We start from the raw sequence: 19,557 nt of genomic DNA, 5'->3' as shown, positions 1-19,557 counted from the left end.
CAAGTATCATCAGATCCTTGACTGCAAGGATTCTGATTCTCTGTATTGAAAAGAGTGAGAGAGACACTGCTTGCTTCCTCTGCTAAATTAAGTAACTATTTAATTTCAATAGGCATTTTACTAAGTCTGGAACACTGTGCTAATTAACATATTTACACTTAATTTGATGAACTAAACAGCAACAGGCTAAGTGTTCGTAAAGATGATGATTTCACATTAAACTTGGCAAAGACAAGCCGTTTGTATAAAGCAAAATGTAAGTGGCAATAAAAATGTAAGTATTTGAAGTTCTTTAAAAGACGAGAGAGAAAGGTTTTTGTAATGCTTCTCTACCATGCACGGATTATAAACTCGATTTTAATAATTGCACAGCATCTTTCTTGTCAATTTAATCTTAGATTATTTCCCACTAATGTAGAGCATCACTCAAAAAATCTAACGTTTTTTGCTTACCTGTGCTAGGCACTGTATGCATGTTAAAAAAAAAAAAAAAGAAAGAAAATGAAGCAATCCTTTCCTGAAATGCTTAAAACACTGAAATTGATTGCTGATAATTGTTTTACTAAGTTTGTTTTCATTAATTGTTTTTTGTTCTTTTCACTTGCTGCCTTTGCTCTTAAGGCCCCCCATTCACCACACTAAGCTGAAGTCTGTCACGATACCTGTGGTCTTACACAGACCGACATTCTGCCCTTTGGTCGCTTTCTTGACAGCAAATCAATGACAAAGCTCTTGCGTCACTATTAGGATGACTTAGCATGAAATGCATGCAATATACTTCTATTGCTTGCTAGAAGTCAATTAAAGGCCACAGAAAAGGAAGGGTATATATGCAGCTTTGTCTGCAGTCTCCAAAGGATATATTAAATATCGATGGCAATCAAAGAAGCAGCAACACCAGCACTTAAAAACCCAAACCTTGTATGTATTCAATAAAACTATTTTCTTCCTCAGGCTTATTTTGAAGACTTCAATCTGCAGAGAGATACATGCATAATGGAAAAGAAGTAGGGCTCTAGCTTAATGTGTTATCTTACAGTGTCATTTCTGACCTAGGACCGTCCAGTCATCTGAACTCTAACTCCTCAAACTGACAGAAACTACTGTTACGAACTGAGTAAGGCCACACAGATAGATCTCATTCACAGGCTCTTCCAAAGTACTCATCACAATAGTAGCTGAGTGTCTCACAGAGCTTAGTAATTCTACAGTTTTTTGCAATAGACATAAGAGTAGAAATCACTGCTCCCATCTTTACAGATAGGGAAATTGAAAGGAAAAGACCAACTGTCCTCTGATCCTCACAGGTTACATATCAAGAGAAATTCATTGATTTTAATAATTATTTCTAGTAGCATACGCAAACAGTAGGCTGAGATACAAAAGTATTCAAATATTTGCTCAAGTTCACAAGATTAAGATTCAAATCTCCCAACACCCACTGCCTTCTCTTTAAAGGAAGACCTTAATTTAGAAAAGTATTATAATTTCTACTAGCACCCCTTGCAAATGCTTTAAAAAAAAAAAAACACAAAACACCAAGCATGCAATTCTATAAACCTGTAAAGAGAAGTGAAGTTTTGGTATTCATTTTCTGTGAGATATTTGAAAATTCATATAGGATACTTCACAAAAATTAAACTGCAGAGTTTGCATGTTCAACTGTTGAAAAATACTCTGTGCAAACAACGCTAGTTTCTGGGAAAATACTTTTAAATGAAACTTACTAGTACACATTGCAATTTTAAGACTCAACAAATCACTGAAAAATGCTGAAGTCAGCATATTTTTCAAATGACTTCAAAGGGAACAGAGCAGGCCTCAAGGAGTAGCTCTTACCTGGACATTGCTTTTGGGATAAAGGAAGAAGAATGGTTTCAAAACTGGAGACCTAGACACACAAAACAATAAGCATAAATGCATTTAATCAGAAATTAATGAAAACATCAGCTCAGGCATCTTTAGATTATTCAGACACTGGAAGAAAATTGAGAACTTAAAAGCTATTTAGCTGTGGTTAAAAGTGGTTTTCCACACAACTTTGATAAGCCTGAAAATTGCAGTAATTCCATAAACTTCATTATTAAGAAAACAAGATTTTGTAAAACAAACACACAAAACACCACACACACAACCACAGAGAGAAAGGAAAGAGGAAACTAAGTGTTATCTACTTAAACATTTCTAACATCAGGAATGGCCAACCAAAACGTGCATTTCTTTTCTGCTAATTTTTAACTCTTAACTGCCTTGTGCATTTGAAGACAAGACAGCATGTGAAAGTTTGAATCCATGCCAGAAAGATAAAAGTATCATATAAAATAAACTGCACTTCTAAATACATCATTTTTATTCTGGTCATACGTTAGCAGTAAAGGCAAAAAATTCGTTTTAGTAAGGACAATAGTTTTGATATTATTCCTTTTGTCCATCACATTAAACTGATTGCATTATTCCGACTTTAACTTTCTTCTTCTGTTACAATCAAATGGATAGACAGTTTCACTTTTCAGTAAGCATCTGTTGGTAATAGTTTTGAAAAAATTTCAAGGAAATATTGGAGGGAGGGGAGAGAAAGGGAGAAGAGGAGCAAAACATTTTCTTAAAAAAGAATGCACTTACATGGTAGCTGAAGTCTATGGCACTGTGGTTAGCCCAACACTGATATCTAAGCTAGTTACATAGAGCTAGTGAAGTGCATCTGCAGTCCTCTCCTATCTCCCTGTGCAGAGGACAGACATACCTTGCAGTATTTGCTTAGGGATAGAAAAATTTCAGAAGTTCTCATGAATAAGTATGGAAAGGTGAGCATACGAATCACCAGCAGATTTTAGCCACGTACAGAAAGATACTGAACCAAAATAGGATTTTTTGTATGCTCCAAATTATTCTGTTCAGCCTATTTAATGGGTTCATGCTAACATTGCAAAAGGAGACATTTTGTAAGGACAATTCTGTGGGTGTACTGACCTCACAAAAAAGCCAAATCTAGTTGAAATGGCTGTGCCTGTATTCCAAACTGAACAGGTTCAAGCCAAATCTGGTCCAGAAACCTTCACATATTATAATATTCTTGGCTAATGCCTTGCCATACAGTCGTGGGTAAAGCTTTCCCTATAGTTCACTAAGCAAAGATATTGCTGTGAGATGACTGGAGACTTCAGTGACTTATATCCAGTAATTCAACAGAGAAGTCTGCTATTGAATGTGTACCTTGTAGCACTCACTATTATCTTGTTACTAGCTATTAAGCATAACAGGCAACTGAAAGACTTTTTAGTTGCTTTTGTTTTTGTTTTTTGTTGTAGTGGTGAGAACACTATCATCATACATTAAAACAAACTGATCAAAAGTAAACTTACACTCTGGGACGCCCTCCAACAACTCCAGTGAGACCAGGGGCTGGAAATGAAAATAACAAAATAATTGTTACAGCCATTTTCAAAACACTGGCACTCTTACTTTACTGTAGCTTGAATCATCTCTATGGTTCAGATTTAATAAATACTAGGAAGCATCTAGCAAATTATGTACAATATCACAAATTAATGCATCCAAACATTTTATGCATCAAGTAAAAAAGGTAGAATGTAAAAAGTACTGAGACTTAAAAAAAAAAAAAAACTCCTGAATTTGTTTCAAAATGTGCAAAATACAAACTAAATTGCATGAAGAATTTAAGATTATTTCTGTATGCCAGTGCCAAGCAGGTGATACATTTGGTAGAAAAGTAACTTGGTTTTTGTTTGTGGGATATTTTGCTTTGCCTTGTTAAAGAGAACGGAAAACACAATTCTGACCTGAACCATAACTTGTTTAAATAGTTGTTTAACATGTTTTTTTTTATTTAGAATGACTGTTTCAGATGCACCCTTCTCTTTGGCATTTTCATTGGTTAACTTAGATGTTCTTTAAGGTGCTGGGGACTGGAGATCTCATTCGCTCTTCAATACATAGGAAAATTTAAGGGCTTAAGTCACTGGTGCTAGCCTAGATTTACAGTACATCAGCACTGTGATTCGACTCGTCTAATCTCAACACCGGGTGGCCAGGCTTTAATACCATTAAAGCTATCTTAACAGCTCGGTATTTCTGACAGAAACAGTTCTGCTCTCCTCATCGTGAGGATAGCTTCTGATACTTTGCTTTGCCATGGGCAGTGTGCACACATGATACATTAGAGGTCCATATACTTACTACTGGTAGGGGAAAGAAATGATACACTAGATCAGTTATGTCAACCTAGGAAATAACATGCGTGTAAGAAGTACCCCAAAAACAAAAGCTAAGAAAAGTTGCCCACATGGTACATTTACTCAAATTAAACCTGGCTGGCATGTACTCACTTTGCTTCATGCTTCTTCCAGGTGTGAATTCGCTTTGCCCATGCTCTAAACAGATTGAAAACCATGCAACTATGCCAGTGTGGTACTAAGCTTGCACTGATAACCTCTACCTCTCGGTAAACTTTCTTAGCTTGGATTCAGTGCCTTGCTAAGGTGGATGTGCAGTAGTGGCAGCACACATGCTGCAACACAGCATAGGTCCAGATTATAGAGGACAGCTATATCCACATTCACTGTAAGAGTGATTTCACTGAAATAACATTTAGAAATGTGTTTGAATGAAGTCTTTGAAAAGGGATGTTACATAAATTACAGATATAGTTTTACCTTGATCACACTGCTCTATAATCCGAGACACAGAGACATATTTTTAATCAACAGTACTTCAGTTCAGTGCATATCTGAGTGACAGAGTCACAGAGGGCAATTACAGTAAATAAAACTTAAAAGTTATGGAAGAGGTCTTTTGGCTGAGGCCAGTTTACAGTCACTCTGCCAGCTTGGTCAGTGCACAAGTGCAATACTTGTGCATTATAACCAATTCACCAGATAAACACACTTCACTAACTGTATTTTAGCCAGAGGCTAAAAACACAGCAACCTTTGGAAGGTGCTACGGTTGAGAACAACTAGAAGAATTAGGGGCAGGTGGGTGGGGGGTGTGTGTGTGTATATGTATGTATGTATGTAAAAAAAAAAATAATATGGTAATAAAGAATGCCTTCAACTAAAAACACCACCCGCAAAGTTACATTTAAAAAAAAAGTGGTAGTGGACAGAACATGAAACAATCTCTTACATCACATTTGCAGAGTTTTAAATCACCCAGTGGAGATTCAGTTCTATACCTATTACCTCTGTGCTCTCTCAAGCAAAGGAAGAAAACTGTATTAATTATGATTCAATATTAGTCCCCTCTGCCCTGCTGTTATTTTACTGAATTATGATCCTAATTTTTTGTTTATTTAGGTTGCTGGAGGAGGAGGCTGGATATGGTAAGGTCACATTCAAAATACAGGTTCATAAAGTTAGTTCATTTAAATTATCTGTGGATTGTCACATGGCTGACTTCCTGCTAGGCAGCTGAACTGCTCATTAAGGATACCAGATTTTTGCCCTGAAATCAGTTTCAACTTCCTGAAAGCTTTCAGAGAGCTCTTCACTCGCCTGCTCTCATACAATGGAACTTGGCTCCTTCAACAAAGCAGTTCTCTAAACACTAACAGAAAACTATCCATCTAAGCAACAACTGTGCTCACACCTCAAGGGTGCAACAACCACCTTTTACTGCTATTTCCTAGTACTAGTCTTGCAAAGTTCTCCAGTGCAAGCTTCTGTAACAGCAGTCCTGTCTCTGGAGATGGTACAGATACCCCTGCAAATAAATACAACTGGAGAGCAAGGCTACAACAATATCCCAGTTGCCATTATCCGTTTCTATCTTACAATAATCCAGTCTATTGTTTATGTTAATATAAGTAAGATTAGTATTTACCTAGGAGCACATTTCAATGTCATCTGATGTTATACATGTATGTAATTCCTGTTTAGACTTTAAGATTCCATTCCTCCTCCCTGCTTTAAGCAATTTTGATTTACACTTGATGATTTGTTATTTGTGTAAACAGAGAGCACTAGAGCACAAGACCTCACCCGCTACGGCTCAGATCCCTACTGCATTTCTCAAGTAAAGCTGGGAGAAGGCAATGGAAGGTGCAATACAAGCGGGTAACTGCAGGTTTGCCACCGTGGCCAGAGCTATTTCCACAAAGTTAGCTGTCATCTCCTTAGAGCAATTGTTGTCCCCAGATGCTTTCCAGGGAGGAAGACCTCCTCACGCTGTAGTTCAGGCTCACTTTACGTTGCTTACTTAAACATCTGTGCAAATGCCCACCCTCCCTCCCTCCTTTCTGGAGGGAGACTTATCTTTGCCTACAAAGACAGGTAGCATGAATCATTCATTGTACTTGTAGGGAGTATCAATCAGGCTGCAGCATCAAGTAGACAGGATTATCAGCTATCTTGAAGTTGTTGATCTCCTTACCCAAAAACTTTGCATGAGCACCACTAGCCATCAGACCTCCGTTCATTAGTCCATCAAGGCAGATAAAGAAATACTGCTCATCATGGTGTCATCCTATCTGCTACCAGTCACTCTCTTGAACAAGTAGAGCTGGCCAGGACTGCCAACTCTAGTAGGTAACTGCCAGCTTCTGCTGCCTCAGCACAACACTGATGCATCACACGCTGGGCTGAATGCCTGTGTTAAGTTAATAAAACAGGGTCCTTCCTTTCAATCCATTAATATTCTGTTCAAGGTCAGCTTTAGTTACAGAATTTGTCTGGTGTAATTATCATATCAAATATTATCACTCTTATTTTGCCTCAAGGGTCTAATTCAATAGCCTCCTGTTTTCTAGGACATTTCCTCTTACAATGCCTGAGGTTGCCTGATGCTAAAAATTCTCTATGTGGCTGCGCATTTAAAAGGTATGGGTCAATACTGGGGATTATGCCACTTAAATTCCACTAATTTCATTAACACCCAAATATACGGCATGACTGGAGGGAGTATCAGGCACCAAGCCTACTGAAGTCACTGATACCTGCCAGCACACAGCATCTCTGTAGAGCAATTTACTTCTATCTAGGTGACTAAATACTCATTTAGGACCCTTCCTTTGGGAATTAGTGCTTAAAGAGTTTTGAATCTATACTGAATCTACAAATAAAGGATTAAATATTACTCAGCAAGTACTTATCTTTGGTTAATCTGTACAATACTTCATACATTCTTGCACTACCTTTGCAATATGACAGTTTATGCTGCTTTACATGAGGGCGGTCACAGCTCGCCCTTCCTCATCCTCGTCACACATTCTCCTCTCCTCCCTTGCACCAACTCTGGTGTTCAAACAATCATTTCAGGGAGTGGATACACTGAAAATCCGCCCTAGAAAAAAGAATGCTTAAAATAGGCCCAAAGGAGCACCTATTTAAGTATGTGAAACTGCCACGTTTTAATATACATTGCAAACAGATAATCTATGCCATCTGCATACCCTGCAAAACGCCCCATGGCAGGAAAAGCTCCTGCTGGAACTTGCCATCAACCTAAGAGATGTAAATTTGCAGCAAAACAAGCTTCATTAGTACCAGCCCTCACAATTATTTGCTAGACAACAGAATAAAACATCATGCAGTATTTGAAAGATGCTATATCACAAGAAACTTATTTCACAAAACGTTTTGGAGTATAAAAGGTCAGAATGTTCTGACTAGTCGAAAACCAAAGAAGTAAAAAACTTTAAATAGCTTAAAATCAACAGGTGACACTTCTTTCTTTGAAACTTCACTGTGTTCCAAAACACAATCATGTCTCTTGTTTCTTGACTTGTATTTTTTTGACCCTAAATCATTTGTCTCTCATATTTCCATTGTGATTGAATAAACTCAACCAAAGGTTATCAATACACTTACTACATATTTTAAGGAAAGATATATATGTATGTACGTATACACACACACACGTATTTTTATAGTAGTCATTTAAGGAGTCTAATTCTGAGCATTATGGGTTTTATTTTAAGTGATCAGATAGAAAAATCTGAAATCTAGGGTTCTACAATCAACAGCACTTACGATATTGTATATATTTTGTATTTTTACTGAACAATCTTTGTTTATGGGGGTCAATTATATGTTCTTAATTATTCTATCAAAGTCCTTTGAATAGAGCAGATAAAATATCTTCTGCAGTATTATTCTCAAACAAAAAAAAGTGGGAACTACAGTAAATTGTTAAAACTAGGACATTTCTCGAAGTATCTTCCAACATGCTTATGAGATCAGTCATAATATTTACATATACTCAAGCACTTTAAAATATCAAGCTGTATTAACCAGCTGTCATCTTAGTGTCAAATTCCGGTCATTTTAATGTGAAATAAAGGTCAGCACGTTATTTCAGCTATTAGTGAAACATTTCTTAGCTACTGAAGCCCTATTAAACCGAAAACGTCAACTTCCCTCAGCAAGGCTCTTCCCGAGCCTCTTTTATTCAGAATAAAATCCAATGTAAAGATCTGAATTTAAGGAATACACAGATGACAATATATACTGTGCATCAAGAAAAATTATTTAAATGTTAGCCATACAGCTGACTCAACTGTATATAATGAAGATATTTTCCCTTAATAATACAAACCTGGTTTGTGGTTATTAGCTTTAGTGAAGCAAGAGTAAGTTTTCTTTGACTGCACTATACAGAACTGAACTGAACTCCTGCAGGCTACTATAGACTTAAAAATCTGAGTCGGAGTTCATGAGCCTAGGATTCGTCACTGCTGAGCTTCAATAGGAATTCCAGTGTTTTAATTCCCACTGTGATCTTAGCAAAGTACACAAAAGCTTCCTCTGTAGAAGAAAAAAATAGCTCTAAAACCCCTTGTATAAAGGCTAAACATTACAGATATATTTAAATCATTCTTTTCTGAGTTTATGATCAATTTTCTAAGTATAGAGAAATAAAACTAAGTAAACAAAAAGTATGATTTTATTCATTGGGGGTTTATTAAACTCAGGTATTAATTGTAAAATTGAAAAAAAAAATTAGAAAACATTTGTATCCTTTTAATCCTATCATAATAGCAGACTCCAAATGAAAACTGATTAAGTGTTTAAACTAGCAAACTAAATATCATGCTCAACATACGTTTACAGTAAAAGTGTTCCATTCCAAACACAGAAAATAAATAACGAATCACTCATGTACAGCACATCTATGTGCACAGTTAACTTCAAATTCTTCTCTGGGCTTAAGAATCTCTTATGCAAGTTTGAAATTGAGATTTGTACTTCAGAATAGTACTGTGAGAGTGTATGCTCATGTGCCTCAATGGTCTTCACAAAAACAGTGGAAATTTAAAAAGCATTAGAAAAAAATTAGGAAATAGCTATAAAAATTGTCATCATTCATTCCTGATTACATAAGTTTACATTTTTCAAAGGGTGCGGCTCTCCTAAATTACTCTCTTGCATATTTAACACCTTTTATTTATTGCAGGGCACAGTAACAGACAAGCTTCAGCCAATTCGAACACATACATAATACTCCTTTATCTTTTCCTTCTGACATTGAGGAACAGATTTCATAAGGAATAGGAAATTTCAAATCAGCACAACCCCTTGTAACGGATGTCTTCTTTTTCTGCTGATTTTCAGAAACAGCCACCACAAAGGAGGAAAAAAAAAACCCAGCAATTACAAATCAGAAATTGTACAGCTTTTTCCTTTTAAGAGGACTGTTTTAGTGCCCCTATATAAAACAATGCATCATATCTTAAAAAGTTTAAAAACAGCCAAATCTGCAAAATCAGTCAAAAGTTAAGAAATACAGACATTAAGACTTACGGTTCACCAGCACAGCTAAAAGCACATTTCTGACATGCAAGCCATAGCACCCTGAATTTTAAGGGAACATAATGCTTCTGCTGTGAAGCATTATGATGATTATTTCTCAACAAAATTGTTTCCAATATGCTTTTTAATCATGCGAAGAAAAGGAATATCTTTTTGTTTTTACTCATTCCTTGCAAATCCTGAACAACTGTAGCTGAAAACGCCCTCAAAAATTTATCAGGCAAACAGCTCAGAAAAATGTTAAATGGTTTAAGCGTATGCTAAATGAAAGCAACCAAAACTAGGCTTTTGCTGCTGGCAATTAAAGGAATTAATAGCTCAACTATCTATAATTCTCATACTATGATACTACTGCCAAAATAAAACTAAGTCTAGCTCATGGTGGCAAGCACGACTAGCAGACTGAATGAACCTGAACACTTTCAGGTCACTCCAAGAGTGATGGTGCTCCTGGATTCTGTCACAGGGGATGTAGCTGGTAAACACACATAAACCTAAGAGCCTGGGCTTGCTGCTGCCTCCCCCTAATAAATCTGGGTACTGAGAAGTCCCAAGGACCAGAGCAGGAGCAATTAGGACCCCCCTCCAGCAATTTTTACAGAGAAAGCAGAGCCTAGAATTCTGATTCTAATTCTCTTCGTGTTATGTCTCCTTCTGCTACCTCAGGAAAACATCTCTAAAGCAGAGATAATACTTTCTGATATCACTAGATCCTGTAAAGCTTAGTTAGTTCATGTTTACATAGCTTTCTATTCTTGGATGAAAGGTGCTAAATTTGACAATTATTGTCTGTACAACTGTCCACATGTTACTTTAACGTAACGGAAACCAAACTGCTATGGAGGTGAAAAAAAATATATAGCTATAAACAATATTTCACAAATGTTAGATACAGTCCAATTAAAATGGGAGAAATTTTTCAGGTTTTTAGTTTTGTCTGGTACAGACCAAATGAATGTCAAGTCCCATGATTAGAGAATTCACCTAGGGGAACAACAGTCGGGATTCTGGCTTCTGTTCCCAGAAGAAGATTATTTATACATCTATCCAACAAGAATTTTAACCCAAATGTTGTCTACAGAACTGCTTTAAAACAATTAAGCAGTGGGCATTCCTAGTTCTGCTCTTCACAGCAGGTTTTGCAGCCAAAACATTCGCATTTCCTTTAGCCAGACTTAACAGGGCTTGAAAACCATTGCTGTAGAAATACCAGATCAATATGCAGCCTACTAAGCATTTTAAGCCCCAAATCTGGCCCCTCTCTGCATACACAGAATGTAGCTGTGCAGGTAGTATGGAAATCTACCATGCAACAGCAACTAAAAAGAAATGACAGCGTGAAGCAGTTTTAATAATCTTCATAGACACTGGAGATGCAAGGCATAGTTAAACTGACTATTTATGGGCTTGTTCAAGCATCTGGGAGCCCATCAGTAAGTAGTCTCTGATGCCCTCTGACACTGGTAATTTACATTAAGCAGGCCAAAAATCTTGTAGGCCTGTACCTGGAAAGCAAACAAGTGCTATTGGACACTGGATGCCCAAATGATTCCAGAAGCGTGCTGTTTTCCATTGCTGCTCATTAGTGGCCGTTCCATCAAGTGAAGCAGATTTTCAGTGAATAAATGCTACAGGATGTTCTAGAAAGTTCAAACAATTCCTTTATAAAACAAAACCAATGCCACCGCAATCATCCAAACAGACTGCCGACCTTTCTCCCTGCCTCGGAAGGTGGACACCTCTGTCTCCTCTCTAAGAGCCCTGGGAACAACAACTGTCAGAAAGCTTGCCAGCTGCGTTAAAACACAGATGTTCGCATATCACGGTAACCTCGATGTTCATACTGCACATACACCACCCAATCCAGGTACCGCCAATTTTTGACTTTTTCATTCTGCGGATAACAGTGGCGGAAGGAAGAAACTGAAACCTTAATAAACCTAGCACTTTCAGTCGTCGAGTTACACAATAATTACACAATAGCTGCTTTACAAAATGAGGCACAGATTAGGAATGTGGAAAGATAAGTATATGTGCATTAACTTCACTTCTTAAAAAGTAGTGATTATTTTCAAATCCAATCAGCTTTTCTTTATTCAAAGAGAAATTTGTTTATGGGTTTGTCTACCATATATAAAATAAAGAACAAGCACAGATCTTTACTTTTAGGTATGTTATGTCTACTTGAATAATGAAAACAGAGACATTCCAATTATGAATCCTTAATTATTTTTAAAAATGAAAGCTTGGTCAAACAGTAAAAATACCATTTTTCATTCATTAAAAAAACAAAACACTTTTTGGAAGCAAATTACATCTACAGTTAAGTGTTGATCTACTAACCAGCCTTTGTAATTGCAAAATTTTTTAAAATCATCTCCAGGCACATTCTGCACAATTGTGTTTTATCTAGTAGGGAAAGGGGGGGGGAAAAAAAAAAAAAGACCATGTGTTGACCCTGCCTCTATAAACACAACCCAAGTACTACATTAACTATATCTCTGCTACCACTATAAAGACAGCAAGACAGAACTTGCACATGTACATACAGTTTCAAATCCACAGAAAATAAAATGTTTATTAATTCCTTAACTTCAAGGCAGGAAAAAGCAAACAACATCATCATCACCACTACCCAGGATTTTAGATTTGCTATGGAAGTTAAGAGATTTAAGTTCAGTTCATGTAATTCAATTTTGAAGATCCTGTAATCCCTCAATATATTCTTCTGTAAGTTACACAGAAGCTATTGCAAAATATCTAAGCTGTAGCACTCAAAAATAAACTGTCCAAATCTTTTTTGTCTTTAATCCATTTAAAAGAAAGGTGAGTATCCATGGAGTGGCAGCAATCAAATCACAACACATGAACGTGCTGCTTAAAACTGAGAGGCATACAGTGGTGACAGATAAAAGTCACTTGGGAGGAGAACAGAAAACAAAAGAAGAGAACAGTTCGCTCAAAATAATCAAAGTGAAAGTCTTCCTAAAAAGTTAAGAGAATGTCATGTTGTCACATGTTAGCGTAGCCATGGCTAGGAGAATAAAAGTAACATGATGAAAAAGGGAAAAAATGCAGGAAAGGATGGTAGCAGCAACACAACAATGAAAACTCTCAAAGGAATAAAAAGGTGGACTTGCAAAACTTTCATTTTTATCGTTTTGTTAATGTCTGTAGGCCCCATTTCTACAAAGAACATAAGCACATTAAAAAACTCTAGTTTTACTACTCACAGCTCTATCAAACTCGTTGTGACTAGGTCTTTGGGTGCTACTCATGCTCAGGAACAAAAACCTAACTTTCAGATTCTTAGAAAAATGTGAGTATTTACCCATTCCAGTTCCAGCTGCTGCAATCTCTTTGGAGAAGATTTCTACAGCCTCTTTTTGCTTATGGTGTACAGCAAGCCAAATAACAGCTTCCCGAGGACCCTGCTTCCAAAAAGTAGAAAACGAGTCATAAGAAGATCAGCTCATATGCAGAGCATTAGTTAAATTTGTGAAACTGAAAGAGAACTGTAGATAACCATTGAAATTAACAGAAGTTTTAATGCTTGCCACTACTAACAGCTATAACTATTTTCATTCAGTGATGTTTCAAGGTGCAGTCAACATCAGCGCAATTTTCTATTAATGTTTTCATTATCTTTCTCCTTTTGCTACCTTGAAATCAACTATTGCATATTTCCAAAGTGTCTGCAAAGACTTGTGTACCTTCTCCAACTATCTTAGAGAATCAAGCACTATAATAATCAACATTTTACACATTTTGCTTCATTCTCAATAGGATACACAAACTTACTTTCCTCTTATTTTAAGCCCACTGAAAATACTTTGGAATCAAGTTATACAAGCCATGTTCACTTCTCTTAGCATTAAAAGGTAAGCAGATCTTCTAACGGAAAAGAAGTCAAACCTATTCCTTGGGGAATAGACAGACGACTGGAACTTGTAAAAACCATCGCGTTTCCACAGACAGCAGAAACTACTCTAAAGATAAATCCAACCAATGCACTGCCCTACCCTACAGCCAGCAAACAATCCCTTCAACAGATAAGCACTAACTGTCTCTCATTCAGGATTTTCATTCTGTAGGAATCTCCTTTTCTGCCACTGAAAGATCCTCCACTGGGATCAACGCACCAGCAAAAGCCTTACAGTGAACACCAAGTCTTACTGAAGACAAAGACAAGTTTTTAGTATGTTAGTATTATTTTCTATTAAATAAAATTCCATTTCTTTAAGCAAACATAACACGGCTCTCTTATTTATACAGAAATCCTCAGCTTTGTATCTGAACGTGACCTCTGAATACTCTCTTATCCCATCTGAGGTAGGCTTTTGCATGTCATGTAGTCAATTCAGCTTCTGTCAAATTCAGGTTTCTTGCCCCTTAAAAAAGGCAAACACTTGCACCTATGTATTTCTTCAAGAATCCATCAGTAAGAACAGTCTTTGGGTCTGCCTTGGAACGTCTAGTCTTTCGAGCAGATTTCAAAGTCTGTACCTGTTCCTAAATCAGTCTCCCTTCTTTTCCCAAAAAACAAGGATAAGCATTTCCATTGTTCATATGAAATAGGTTTGCACAAGGTAACAAAATCTGCTGGTTCACATTTTCTCACACAGCATCATACAAAAGCATGGAGTCCTGCTGCAGAGCATTTCTTCTTTCTGGTAGCCAGCTACACTACACAATTTAAAATTCGTGTTAAATTCCTCTTATGTCCCTGTTAGAACTTTCCAAGGTCATATCAGGTTTACATAAACTTTAGTTTTTCACTTCAGACTTGATTCCACAAGCTCAGTTTTAATTTGTCTTTCTTTGTGTCAATGAACAAGAAGTTTCTAAAGGCTTCTTTAGTAACCCTGCACGAAATTCTTGGCTTGCTTAAATCAATGTAAAACTCAAAACGGAGGAGTTTGAGTAAAAGATACTAGGGGATGTCTTCCAGCTTCTGTCTATGTCCTGTTTTATGTCAGTAAGAAAGGCTATATTTCATGGAAGCATGAAAAATATACCAAGTTTTTTTTCTACAGAGCTCAACAGACTTCGTAACACTCCAAATGCCCTGCCTAAAGAATACCGACATTCGTAGCTGTTCTACTAAAAATGTGAGCAGCAACGCAGAGAAGTGAAGGAAAATCCTAACAAACAGCTACTTAGAGGCTGAAGAGGATCTTTTTCTGGAAGAAAGGAACTACTAGATTTTGGAGGATTCAAGACAATTTGCATCTATTCTAGACATTGCTATACCAGAAAATTAACATACATGACTAAATAATTCATTCTTAATTTGTTCCAACTTTTCTCCTTACATATAATCATTTCTGAAGCATTTATTAGCTTCCCAATGTGTGTATAAAATTATGACAAATATTTTAAAATAGCATTAATCTCCTCAGCATAATACTTTTAACAGGTTTTAGCAAAAAAACCTTTTCCATTACACATACAGAAACTTGTGACATTTCTGAAAACATCAGAAATGAAATACTCAGAAGATGAGAAGGATACAGGTATTGCTACAATTCAGCAGCTACAACTTCAAAAGGCAGGGGCTGAGGTAGGAGCAGGGGAGATGTTTTTCTGATCAGGTGGAAAGAATGGAAGCACGACTCCTTCAAGGAGTTCTCCCTCCTCTGGACTAGGGAATAGCATCACCCTACTCAGCCCCAGATTTTTCAGGCTTTAACACTGAAAAAGAGAGAGGGAAAGGCAGAGGTAACTTTCTTCATGGTAACAGCACCTTTCCTCCAACAGATGGAAACAGGAGAGACAACGTTATCACCTAGAATTTACTGGCAGCCAGTTGTTAGATGAACTGAATTAAAGTTGTGGTCAAACCAAACCATCCCTCTCATCCTTCTTGCTGTATGTTTAGATGTTTACTCACTACCTGAAGTTAAATAGGTGTCCCTGATTTAAATATGACTTCTAGTCCTCGAAAACAATTAAAAAAAAAAACTTAAAACAACTGCCAATTTATACAACTGGCAGTGAAAAATGTTAAACCATTATGCCTAACAAATGTACTCACTGGAACTCTAGCAAATTTAAATTTAATAATAACATAATATCAAACGACCATTTTTTCAAGTTTTTAGACTGACTAGACATTTTCTGTTTTAAAAAATAGGCCTGCCTCTTCAAATAAGCAGCGAAACTAACTTGCTATATCTAAACTCCTAATTTGCCTAGCTTTTAACACAGCTCCTAACTCTAATGTTACTTATTTTAGTTGTCCACATTTCTGTAAAGCTACATCCTTTAAAAGCATTACATAAAAGTAAACAACAAACTGAATGTTAGCTTTCTGAAATACTGATGTCTTGTATATTAGTGTCATTTCCCTGTGTATATATAGTACATATTTCCCAAAAGCAGTATTGTAGAACATGTCAACATTAGAAAATCTCAAGTCAAATTCAGGAATTTAAATAACTTCAGCAATGTAAGAACATGGATGTATTTCCTACTGGCAGCTGCTGAAATGCTGTAGTAATCTATACCAAAATCCTGGATACTGTGAGATTATTCTGAAGAACTGTACTATTAACACATATCACTAAATTTTGTATTTCAATTCAAATAGACAACACACAGACAAAACACATAAATGAACAAGCTCACTTGTGCCACCTTATACTGAGAGAGGGAAACTTCCTTTTAGTGATCAACTAAAACCCAGTAATAAAGCAAACCTCCTCGTTTCAGTGTTTTTAAGCCCAACTCCTAACCACTTGTAAACTTGAGAGGTGCCACTAGAATAGGAAGTAATGAAATCGCATGTCTACAGAGAGGTACTCTAAGGTACTGTAACTGATGTATGTATAAATCCAGTTTCAGTTAATTTGTTTCATCTTTTTAAGTAATATTACGCAGACATACTCAAAGGGAGAGATACACTGTTCATTTCTCAGGCTGCAAACTCCCTGCCTGGAAAAAGCCTGCAAAGATGGTATCACGTAGGAAAACCTGCAAACCTGATTCACACTTCTAATTATTTCACCTCAATACCCACGTAGGCAAACCCTAAAATAAGAGTTTAGCAGAACTGAGGTGGGAGAGGTTATATTTTCCACCACGTTATGTATCACTGTGCCACGAAGTTAAACGACAGAAATTTCCTTTTAGGAATGTACAAAAGGATGTCCTGATCAAGTTTGTTTAAGTAGTAAGAAACCAATCAACTTCCTGACTTAAAAAAAGTTAGATTGTTCTAAAAACTGTTACTACACAGAAAACATGCAGCCACAGCACAAATTCAAGTAGAGATGCCTTTTTTTTTTTTCCACTCACTATTTCAAAAGCTATCAAAATATTAAATTACTACTAGTAGTAATTAACAGGAAATATTCTTGCAGAAAACATACTTATGCATTCACATTTGTTTCCAGGTTCTAAACTCTATCATATCTTCAACATTCCCAATAAGTTCTATATTTACTTCCCACCCATGGATGCAGGATAATGAATGATGCAAATAATTTACCAAAAAAAAGAAGAAAAAAAAAAGAAAGAAATCCTGTCCTGAGTGTGTGAATCCAGTATCAAAACCACAGATGTAGACTATTCTACAGTAATTTACTTTACAGCATCATAATCAAACAACACACAAAAAACAGCACAGTTGTGTTTCATTGATTCTTAATGCTGTGCTGTAGAGCGAGTAGACAATGGATTTTAGTTAATGAGCACTGCAAAAATGATGTGCTTACATCCATATTCAGCACATACAAGTTTATACGTATCAATACACTTGTATATATAAATACAACTGTATATATAATACACTTGTATTTTGTAACTCTAGTACCTGTAACATACTATTAATATGTACCCTTCGTATGAAACATCCAGTATTTCCAAAAGATGAACTTGTTGATGCTAATGGTCCCACAGCCCCACAGAAAACCACAGAGCAGGAGATACTAAAAATTAAATACCACTAGGGTTACTCAGTGCTGGGTTTTGTCCTTTTTGTGCTCATGTTGTGTTCCTGCTGCTAACATAGCAGCTAAACAAGCTATGAGAATAGCATGGGAGGGCCATGTAAAAAAAGACAGGGAAAATAGAGAAGGGAAAGGGTGCAAGTGTTTCTTCATTTCTCAAGGCTCCTTTCTCTTGCTATGATTAGACAATACCGAGAAGACCTTCAAAGCTCCTCCACTTAGCAGCTCAGTCTACAGTATGTGAGCAGAAGCCTGTGATATTCTGCGATTTCTACACAGTCTGTGATAACTACAGAGGCAAACCCAAGAATTTACAAAGTCCAAACTGACTGTCTTTGCTAATGTAGCCAAACCTCCTTCTCTTCTTCACAGAGGAATGGACTTCATCTACCCAGTTTGACAGACCTGTCTGGGAATTAGCCCAGTCATACCAGACATTTACAGTGACCTCTGAGTATTGTTTGATACACTTCTCCTGTCTTAATATGTATGTATATACTTGTCTCTCATAAATTTAGATGGTAGAATTTTCAAAGAAGGAACTGTTTTTCTTGCGTGTTAACATACTGCCTAACATAACAAGGCGCTGGTTTTGACCACTGTTATTTGCAGTCCAAACGTCTAGGAGAATACATGATTCCTCCCTGATATCCCAGAAGGCAGATGCTTTGCCTAGGATTCTGCAATTTTACATTTTAAATGCGAAAGTAAGCTCCACTCCTCCCTCCTCCTTCTCAAGCTACAACTGCTGCTTTCCAGATGAAAACTCTTCTGCTTAGTTTCTCCTAACTGTTGGACAAACAGGGTGAAAGGGAAAGGCAGCAGAAGGATTTCCCATATCTCAGCCTCAACTCTCACGTCCTCTATCAGGCATATATGGGAAGCACATACAATAGAGATAACACTCTATTTACTTTTAATAAAAAACCTTGGAGTTGTGGTTGAAATATGATAAATACTATAAATATTCAACTTGGTTTGGAAAAATCTATATTTAGTGTACAGTAAAATAGACAAATTAAACAATAAGGAGACGCTCCTTCTCAAATCATTATTCACTCTATACAATAATCAAGACAGAAAACATACTATGTAACCACATTATTAAAGAATGTTATCACAATGACTAATCATAAGGAGCTGGTACTAACAGAACACAGACAAGTTAACATCTGGAACATCTGTTCCTGTTCGAAAATCTTGATTCTGCAATCTCAGTCATATGCTTTTAACACAGTAGGGTTTATGATCCTAAGAAGGAAAAAGATCACATTATATAGATGGTTCATCAGGAAGTGACTCTTGCTGCTGCACAGAATTAAATTGAAGCTCAAACACTAAAATGAACAACTGCAGATATAACTTAACCAATTTCTATGAACAATTAATTTCTACAGTAAAAAGTCCCTTCTCACTATTGTATGTTTTTGTTCCCTATAAATACAAATACTCAGCTATTTTAAGTGTGGACATTCCTTGTATCAAACTCACAGAGCTTTTTGCCACATGCGTACCTTAGAGTTTCGCAAGACATTGCCATTTACAAAGAAGAATTAGATGCTACTGTTTTGGAGAAAGCTAAACTGTCTAAATATTTAAAGTGTATGTAAGTGAGGACAAGATTTACAGCCTTTAAAAAAAACATACACAAAAAAAAGAGAGAGAGTTTCATATTGTAGATTAAGTAAATTTACTGCGGATGTCTCAGTTGCTATGACCATCATTCAGATTCTTACATATAAATGTAAGAGGTCACAAAACACAATACAAAATGATGAGCTGAAGACTGTTTCACAGATAGTACTCACAGACAGTTTTAAAGCTGCATGGGAAATAAT

The 19,557-nt window shown here is 36.5% G+C and overlaps 1 protein-coding gene across 1 annotated transcript in view; it reads right to left on the bottom strand.

Annotated features, from left to right (window-relative positions):
- Positions 1-19,557, bottom strand: part of LOC104145627 (uncharacterized) — a 68,765-nt gene that overhangs the window by 19,967 nt on the left and 29,241 nt on the right. Inside the window, exons 13-15 of the mRNA XM_068941048.1 lie at positions 13,099-13,198; positions 3,363-3,402; positions 1,840-1,891 (exon numbers count right to left, since the gene is read on the bottom strand). Coding sequence (XP_068797149.1) covers positions 1,840-1,891; positions 3,363-3,402; positions 13,099-13,198 — 192 coding nt within the window. The remainder of the gene's footprint in view (positions 1-1,839; positions 1,892-3,362; positions 3,403-13,098; positions 13,199-19,557) is intronic.

This window comes from Struthio camelus, chromosome 4 (genome assembly GCF_040807025.1).
Source record: "Struthio camelus isolate bStrCam1 chromosome 4, bStrCam1.hap1, whole genome shotgun sequence".
Classification (NCBI taxonomy): domain Eukaryota; kingdom Metazoa; phylum Chordata; class Aves; order Struthioniformes; family Struthionidae; genus Struthio; species Struthio camelus.
This window is presented reverse-complemented; position numbering and strand designations above follow the sequence as displayed.